Source organism: Marmota marmota, unplaced genomic scaffold (genome assembly GCF_001458135.2).
Source record: "Marmota marmota marmota unplaced genomic scaffold, marMar, whole genome shotgun sequence".
Classification (NCBI taxonomy): domain Eukaryota; kingdom Metazoa; phylum Chordata; class Mammalia; order Rodentia; family Sciuridae; genus Marmota; species Marmota marmota.
Window position 1 is genome coordinate 25,480,419 of NW_026000005.1, and position 9,754 is coordinate 25,490,172.

A 9,754-nucleotide genomic window follows, 5' to 3' on the forward strand; every position below is an offset into this window, starting at 1 on the left:
GGGGGCCCCTGCGCCCAGCGGTGGGTATGGCCCAGTGCCCTTTGCCTTGCTTTCCCCGCGGGGCCCTGTAGGGGAAAGCGAAGGGCACGCGGGTCCGTGCGCCCTGGACATGTCCCAGGCTTGGCCTTTCCGTGCCTCCCTGTCTACCTCTCCACCCTTCTCATTCCTAACCCCTTGGTTCATTCTAGTTCACTTTTGGAAGTCCATTTATGTTGCATTCACAAAAAACCCATCCCAATTACTGTGGTACCACTGGGAGGTATTTAGTGGATCCTGGGTCCTTCAGCGATCTCATGCAACTTGCGAAGGGGAAACCAGTGGTTGGGAAATGCAGCAAGGGAGCAAGTTGCTTCTTGTGTGCTGGAGCCTTAATATGAATGCGGGGAGCATGCAATGATAATAGTGGCAATGGGTTGTTTCCTCAAATTTCCCACTGGGCTTATTCACTGCAGTTGAGATTAAGATGAGGGAGGCATACTTCAGGGACCAAAGAAAGAAAGTGCAGAAGACATACTTTGTGCACGACCTTTGGTTGTGATTTCTCAAAATGCATGTCATGAACAATTAAAAACAATACAATGTCCAATACATTCATGATTGGAAATCACTGAAAGCAGAAAGTTGGCCTGGGCAGGAAAATAAAAAAAGAAATCGAAGGCCGCAACATCCATATCCCTCTATGGTAAAGGATTTTTGCTCATCTCAAAGTTAAAAGAATGGGAAAATTTCCATTTTGTTAAAAGAATCAATTAAAATTCCGTGTTCATGAAGTCAGCATTCAACTTATCCTTGGAGTGTTCTTAGTTCTCAGATGGGATACTATTGAGCAGAGTACAGTTGAACTTCTGTAGACTCAGAGAAGGGGTGGAGATGAGGGTCAAGACCCCTGAACAAGTACTTTTAATGACTTTTCCCTAAGTACATTCTGCCCCTCCCCCTAATATCTAGATGTATAAATTTGAGACTGGCTAAAAAAATGTATACTTGATTCTAGTGCATGATTGTATAAGCCTTATTGGCTGTTAACTTATTCAGGCCATTTCATTGTTGCCATAACTTGCTTTTCTCTGACTCCACTTCTTACCTGCTTATAAATAGAAAACTTTGTTAATGTAATTAATGAAAAAATGCATTTTAGTACATATGTATTTATGGGGTGTATATGTGTGTGTTTGTGTATGTTTGTGCTTCCTGTCCCCCCAGCTCCGCACTGGAATGAAACTGCAGAAAAAAAATTGGGAGTCCTGGCAGATGAAGACAATACATTGCAACAGAATAGCAGCAGTAACATCAGTTACAGCCATGTAATGCAGAAAGAAATCACACTGCCTTCAAGACTCATATATTATATCAACCAAGACTCAGAAAGCCCTTATCATGTTCTTGACACAAAGGCAAGACACCAGCAAAAACATAATAAGGTAGGCAGGAGGATGGACAGGAGGCAAAGTACCTACCATTGAAGAGTTTTCCTTTGCTTTGATTTTCTGCCAAAATCTGATTTCACAAATGTTACTGCAGCATTTCTTATTAAGAAATAAACTAATATTATTATAGGGGAGAAACTGGAGGAAATTAACTTGGGATCTACTGGGTTACTATCTACTTGGGATAGGGTTACTGTTTGTTTTTTTTCTCTGACTAAACTGGAATTGGCAGTTTTGGATACCTTTATAAGCTTAGCAGTTGAAACATGGTCCATGTATCTTTCAGGTGCATTGGGCACTGAGCAATAGTATGACTGTGTTTATGTCCCGCCTTGATTCTGTGAGCCTTTATGTAAGGGTGCAGGATTCTACCTCCCAGGATGTAAAAACTCCATTCAATCTGCACACACAAGATTGTTGTAAGGGGCTGTTTGGCAGCAGTTTCCTCATCAGTTTTTCCATTTAGAACTGGAGTGTTTAAGTTTACTCTTCCTTCAGTTGATCATTAGGAAGAAAATATTGCAATTCTATTATTAGTAGTCAACAGTTTGACATTTTAAAAGATTATGAAGACTAGAAAAAATTATTTACATAATATGAACACCAGTTTTGGTTGACATAGTGCTTCAAAACTGCATCTGCATTGATTGGGAGGAGTTGTTTTACTTTCAGTTTAGTTCAGAAAGTGGCACTGATTTTAAAAAGGATATTCAGTGGAAGACAAAAGATGCTTAATGTCAAAGAGTTTAAGGGATCTACTTAAACTCTTACAATTATTTATTTAAATTAATAATATTTTGGATCCAGGCAAGTTTACACAATGGATTATCAGTGCCTCTGTTCTTTATTAGGAGCAGAAAATAGAGTCCACATGGTAAGTATTTCATTTTGACCTATATCTGTTCATTGACAAGCACAGGAACTGTCTAAGCTTCAAGAATTTAAGAAAACCATCTGTGGTTTATATTCTTGTTTTTATTTAGTTTTCTAAAATATAGATAAGTGGTAACAGCATTTATCCCCATTTTATATAACTGTCTGTAAAGAAATGAATTTGCGTAACCACCAAAAATCAAAGAACATAACCATTTAATTCTCTGCCAGGTCTTTCCCACCAGAAGCTTCTCTGTTACTTAATGGACTAACACATCATATCTACCCATTTGCCTTATTGAAGTGAGTAGTGGGTGTTGCCTTTAGGAAGAGGCATCAGGGTCCCCTTGATAGAATGAATGAAGGTCCATAACTTTCCTTGTGAATGAGACCTTCAGTGATTAAGTGGCTAGTTCTCAGTGCCCTTGCATAGGCTGCTGGAGGAGAAAAAAACCTGTATTAAAGTCTATTTTAAAGTTTCTCAAGCCCTATGCAGCTGAAATGTGAACGAAATTTCAGAAGAATTTTATAACTGAGGTATTGGGGGCTATGACTAATGCTTGTCTTATAGCCTAAGTTTGCATAGTTGTTTTGTTTGTGGAACATGATTTGACTAATATATCTGACTTTCTATGATAATAAGGTTGTTCAACCTTTACCCACCACTTGGGTAGAGGAATAGAATCTCAACTAGGGATCACTCACTTGCTGTTGGAATGATTTAACCTCCCCACTCCCACCCTGGTGGTGGGTTTCTTTTCTACTTTGGAAAGAATGTTTATATAGAAATCATATATGAAAGCATTTTTCTTCTCTTCTTGTTGTTTAATTCAGTGGATTTTGTTGCACATTGTTGGTATGCAAGCTGTATATGAAGGATTCACAGATAAGAACTGAGGGTGGGAGGTTGGAAAAGACATGCTCTGTCCCTTCAGGAGTTACACAAGTGACATAAGCAGCATTCTAAAAAGCGTTCCCGTCCAGGTACGTACAGTATCATTCTGATGTGGGGGCTGCCTTGAAGTTGACCATTGTGTTCTGTGGTTTCTCTTCTGCTTCTGTTTTTAAGCATCTCTTGAACAAGTTAACAAAAAGGGTTCATATGCTTCCTGCTACATTTTAGGATGACTTGCCTGATAACAGTGCTGGGAGACACACTTGTTAGTTTGGCTGCTTTACAAATGTTTCATTGAGAAAGTATGGAATGTCATTATTTTTTGCTTTTATAAAAAAAAAAGTTTCACTTTTAATATCTGTGTGCTATGGGTCACTTTTTCCTCCCCTAATTCCATTGCACTGAAGCACATTTTAATGAAATGCTTAGAAATGCCTTAGAAATGCTGAATCATTGTGCCTCTGTGCCTCTCTCCTGGATCCCCAGATTGGGGGTAGAAGTGGAGAGGGAAGTTCCCAAATATAGGTTGCCAGGCCAAGCTCCACATTTATGTCTGAAGCCGTTTCATAAGTACTCAGTAGTGATGGGTCCTAATTACTTAACAGCTGTGAAAGTTAAAATGTTTATTAACTCTTTCAAAATTGGAGAGTTTAAAAGCAGATCGTGTCAAGTACTTCTGAACATATGTTGTCATTGAAAACATTAATTTCATTGTCAAAGAATGTTCAGGAGCCGGGCATAATGGTGCATGCAGGTAATCCCAGTGGCTGGGGAAGCTGAGACAGGAGGATTGCAGGTTCAAAGCCAGCCTCAGCAATAGCAGGTGCTAAGCAACTCAGAGACTCTGTCTCTACATAAAATACAAAATAGGGCTGGGGATGTGACTCAGTGGTTGAGTGCCCCTGAGTTCAATCCCTAGTACCAAAAGAAAGAAAGAATGTTCAGGAATTCTTTCAATCTCCATCTAGAGTAGTGAATAACCAATTGTCCAAATCTCCATTTTTTGGAGGAGTGGGCACACTTAATAAACATATCAGGATGAAAGGCATAAACCAAGATAGTCCAGAGCAGATGGGGAATTCATAGACAACTCAGAATTAAATGGTTATGTTCTTTGATTTTTGGTGGTTACGCAAATTCATTTCTTTACAGACAGTTATATTTTCTGATAATTGATTATATATATTTTTTATTACCTAGAAAGTGAATATTACTATCATGTGGCAGTGTTAATACCCCAAATGGAAAAATTTAATTTTGTCATGTGTGATATTGTGAAATATATATTGGGTCTTCATCCTGTGTTCTCCTAAAAGCCTTGGAATTTCCTGAGTGATAAAGATCTCTTGTATGATAATATGAGAACTAGTGTCTGGGGTCCTCTAGGTGCTTCAGGGTGGGATGGGTTACCAGAAAGACTGAGGAATGATTGGAGAGTTAGGACTTTTAGTCTCACTCCCGAGAAGAGGGGCTGAAGATGAAGTTGATCATTGACAGTAATGTAATCAGTCATGTCTATGAACTGAAGCTTTCATAAAAACCCAAAGGAACTAGTTTCTGGAAGGTTTCAGATAGCTGAACATGTGGAGGTTCCTAGAGGGTGGCATGGAAGGGCATGGAAGCTCCTTGCCCCTTCTCCAATAATGTGCTCTAAGCATCTCTTCCATATGGCCATTACTTTGCATCTTTTGTAATGGCTTTTGTAATAAGTCAGTAAATGGGCTGGGGATATAGCTCAGTGGGTAGAGTGCTTGCCTCACATGCAGAAGTCCCTGGGTTCAAATCCCCAAAACCCTCCTCCCTCCCCCCACAAAATATATAGTCTTTGAGTTCGGTGTCTCTTATCAAATTAAATTAATTCTGAGGAGGGCATCATGGGAACCACAGTTTATAGCATGTCTTTCAGAAGCTCAAGCCCCCAACTTGGGGCTTGTGATTGGCATCTGAAATGAGTAACTGAAGTCTTGTGGGACTAAGCTTTCAATTTCTGGGCTCTGACCCAATCTCCAAATGGATGGTGTTATGAATTGAATCAGAGGACACTAGCATTGTGTTCAACGCAATGGCTTGGTGTGTGGGGGAAAATATCCCCTCTACCTCTGGTGCCACCAGTGTTGTATTGAGTATCATGTGAAAAGGGAGAAGGAAAAAACACTTAGCTTAAAATCTATCTATCTATCTTTAAGTTTAAAAAAAAATCAATTCTTATGAGCCATACATTTAGAAAGCAGGAGAAACCCTTAGATTCATTCATTCACTCACTCATTTATCCATTCTGAGATAATCCTATGAGGTCTGTTCCTAGGGAAATTCAGAAACTTTTTCCAGAAATTTTTCTTTGATCAAAATTTACTTGTCCTCTATCCCATTCCCTTAGAATTCTTTTCTCTTCTGGTTGGGAAGGGAGTTCCACAGGGCATGGGGAAATGTGACCTAGAGTTTGGACAGATATAAGTGAAATCAAACAAAACTGCCTCCTGTCGTGGAATGATATTTGGGTAAACAGGCCTTTTCTAATCTCTACCACCCCAGATTGAGGAGTGAGAGGTTTAGTGAATTCAATATTTATTTATTTATTAGTGCTGGGGGTTGAATCCAGGGTCTTAAGCATACTAAGTGTGAGCCCTGACACTGACCTACTCCCCCAGCCTAAGTGAATTTGGATGACAGTGATTATGTATGCTTTCTACTTTACTTTTGGACAAGACTGGTTCTACATTTATTGACTTTTCAGAAGCTCCATTTTTCTTGGCATGGTGTAAATGGTCCTAAGTGTCTTACATATGAGATACTCTCACACAATTTTAGAATTCTGGAACACATGTTTTTTATGACACCTATTATCAGAAATCAATTCCTATTTTTATTATTTTTTATTTTTTTAAATGTTGAGCTCTCCCCCTCCTTTTTTTTTCATTTATTTCTTAGTTGCAGTTGGACACAATATCCCTATTTATTTATTTTTATGTGGTGCTGAGGATCGAACCCAGGGCTCCGCACGTGCTAGGCGAACGCTGCATCGCTGAGCCACAATCCCAGCCCCAGGAATCAATTTTTAAAAGTCAACAGAAATTCCCATATTCTGGACCATGGGAGAGTGGGAATTCTGCTTCCCAAGTAGCTGGGACTTAAGGCAAACACCACCATGCCTGGCTGTTTAAAATTTTATGAACTACACTTTGGATATGTCCTTGCTTCTTCCTCACTCATTGTATAAAGTTAATTGTTTGACAAGTCTGAATTGTCACAGGGCCCTTCCTCAGATTTAATAGAGTGGCTATCTATTATATTATATTATAATATAAAATCTATATTGTCCTCAACAGCCCCCTCCCAAATTTTCCAGGTTTTTAAAGCAGTCATTATAAAATTATGATATGTAGAATTCAGACTTGTAGTGGTTTTATTTGGAATCCTGGCTTAGAGGAGGCTTTCAGTAAATATCAGTCAAAGGAATTGATGATTGAACATCCATATGTTAGAAAGAGTATAGTATAGCAGTTCCCATAAAATTTCATGATATAATCAAATCAAAATTAAAAAAAAGATTTAGTGTTTTTGACACTATGCTGGATCAATGGGAGAGGTAATTTTTTGGTCTTGAGTTTTTGGGCACTGTATAAGTTATACCTTATGCTTTTATTGTTTAATATAACAAAAATACCTTTATAGTAGTGCCCCTTATCCATGGCTTTTCTTTTTGCGGTTTCAGTTGTGATGGGTGATTGTGGGTAAGAAAAAGGGTTAGTATGATAAGATTTTAAGAGAGAGAGAGAGAGAGAGAGAGAGAGAGAGAGAGAGAGAACATTTATATAACTTGTATCACAATATGTTGTTATACTTGTTTTATTTTTTATTATTAATCTCTTATTATCTTATTTATAAATTAAACTTTATTGTATACATGTGTGTACAGGAAAAAAAATCACAATCTGTATAGGGTTTGTTACTGTACCTGGTTTCAGTATCCACTGAAGGTCTTGGCATGAATCCCCTGAAGATTAGGGGGTGACTAATGGGCCAACCACGAGCTGACCATGTGATAGCTTTTGTCATTGTTATGAGGTGGTTGCTTGATGGCACAGCAAGATGTGTCTCCCTGCTCGTATGGTTTCTAGTAGATCAGATTCACATCTGTTAGGTGTTCAGGTTTGTTGGATTCAGCACACATTTACTGAAAACCTCTTTTGAATCAGGCACTTTGCTAGGCTCTGGGGAATAGGACAAGGAGTAACACTTAGTCCCTACTCTGCTCACTGGTGGGCTGTCAGGGAGCTGGTGGCTTGTGGTTCATGTCTGTGTAGTTACAGTTGTGAGAACAGAAGACTGTGGACACCCAGAGAGGAGAGTAATCTTTGCTCAAGGAAGTCAGAGGAAACATCACAGAGGAAAAGAGAACTGGGCTGGTCCTCAAGAACTGTTAGGAAATGCATTTGTGCAGGAGGTGGAGAGAGGACAAGCCAGGGGCAGCAGAACAGAGGCTCTACTTGCACCATGTGTCCTGCTGGGTAGCAGCAGCACCTTGGATGTGGCTAAGTGCGAGAAGGGAAAACCTAAGTGTGGGAAATTTTAAAGAATCAGGCATTAGTGTTATATTTGTAGTGACTTAAAAAAAATCCTACTTTATTCTCTAGAAAAACTTTATTTATTTATTTATTTATTTATTTATTGGTGCTGGGGATTGAACCCAGGGCCTTGTACATGTGAAGCAAGCACTCTACCAGCTGAGCTATATCCCCAGCCCCAAGACTTTTGCTTACTATTTCCACAAAGGATTAACAGCTAGTGAGTGCCAGACAGAGCCAGGATTTGAACCCAGGTCTTTTCTTTGCAGAATCTATACTGGAGGGAGATAGGAGGCATTGGGAGTGATGGGAGCAGAAGGTGAGGGCTGTGAAGGATGTCTCGACACGAGGGGTTTGGTTTTAGGCTCATGTCTTATTGCATAGTAAGCCCTGGGGAATCTAGAGGTGAGCATGCATTGATTGAATGCCAAGCACGTGGCTCCTCCTGGAGCTCACCTTCTAACAAGAGGGGACAGACCACAGCACAGCAGGAACAGCAATAGCACACAGTGATTCCAGGCATTGACAAGTGCTTGAAGAACATAAAAAATGAACCGCGGTAGAAGGTGGTGGGTGCAGGGTCACTCTTGATCGAGCAGAGCAATGAAGCTAAATCCACCTATTGTCAGGAAGTGGCTCCTTTTTAGATAGGGTGGACACAGGCCATTTATTGTCACCCTCCATCCTATTTCTTGTGCTGAGGTCTGATGTCTCCCCCAAAAGTTTGTGTGTTGGAAACTTAATCTCCAAATTCATGTTAGTGGCACTTGGAGGAGGGGACAATGGGAGGCATTAGGATTAGAGGCAGTCATGAGGCTGAGCCCTTGTGATGGCTTCAGTGGCTTCATATGAAGAGGAAGAGGGACATGAGCTAGCACATATGCTATCTTGTCATATGATGTCCTCAGCCATGCTATGATGTGGCAGGAAGGCCCTCTCCAGGCAGCAGAGGCCTGCTTGTGGACTTCCCAACCTCTAGAACCATGAACTAACTACACTTGATTTTCTTTATAAATTACTCAGTTTATGATATTATTCAGTTACAGCCACAGAATCCAGACAGGTTAAGATACCTTGCTGCCCAACACCCACCCTTCTTCATTTCTGTTACTTGCTTGACTCCTGTAGGCATTTGAGTTTGGACCATAATTTTTGATTCTTTTCTTCCATAAAGTCTAGACCATTTTTGATCATTGTACCCTGGATTGATTTGAACAGTCCACAGCTGTCCTATTGAAAGTCTTGCTTCAGTGTGTGTCTCTAAATAATCTTTCTGCTCAGGGGTTGACTCATTTTTGCTAGCTATGTAATTACTGGTGTTAGTCTGTCTTCACTGATTCTCAGTTCAGTTGACATCGTGGGCCAGAGTCCTTCTCGTTGTAGCCAGTTGAAAATAACCCAGGCTAGGCATGGTTTATACCTGTAATCCTAGTGACTTGGGAGGCCAAGGAAGGAGGATTGCAAGTTCTGGGCTAGCCTCAGTAACTTAGGGAGACCCTCAGCTACCTTGCATGACCCTGTTTCAAAAAAAAGAACTGAGGATGTGGCTCAGTGGTAGAATGCCTCTGGGTTCAATCTGTAGTACCAAAACAAACAAACAAACAGACCAACAAACAAACCACAAAAATTTCAGGAGCCTGTGCCTGGTGGCATGGCCCAGGGTTAGTGGCTTTATCCAATATGAAAGTAAATCGGGCAAGAAGGGAGCTCTCCTTTTGCTAACCCTGTTTTTCTCAGCGGTGGGGCTGGTTTCCCATCCTGAGAGTGAACCTTGGAGTCATCTTTGACTCCTCTTTCCTTCATCTCCTGCCTATAAATAGTGGCTTATTAAGTCTTGACGTTGCTCCCTTGAATCCCTTCCTCCTCCTCTCTCTGCATTGTTCTGTCCCCCCCCCCCCCAGCCCTTGTTCTCTCTCTCTGTCAATCCCATCCGTCTCCACTGCTGCACAGATTAATCTTAGCGGAACCACTTTATTTTCATCATGGTGACTTCC

The 9,754-nt window shown here is 40.5% G+C and overlaps 1 protein-coding gene across 1 annotated transcript in view; it reads left to right on the forward strand.

Moving 5' to 3' along the window:
- Positions 1 to 9,754, forward strand: part of Adam23 (ADAM metallopeptidase domain 23) — a 170,300-nt gene continuing 160,546 nt past the window's right edge. The window contains exons 1-2 of the mRNA XM_015480982.2: positions 1 to 20; positions 1,204 to 1,421. Of these exons, the coding sequence (XP_015336468.2) occupies positions 1,308 to 1,421 (114 nt within the window). The 5' untranslated portion in view covers positions 1 to 20; positions 1,204 to 1,307. The remainder of the gene's footprint in view (positions 21 to 1,203; positions 1,422 to 9,754) is intronic.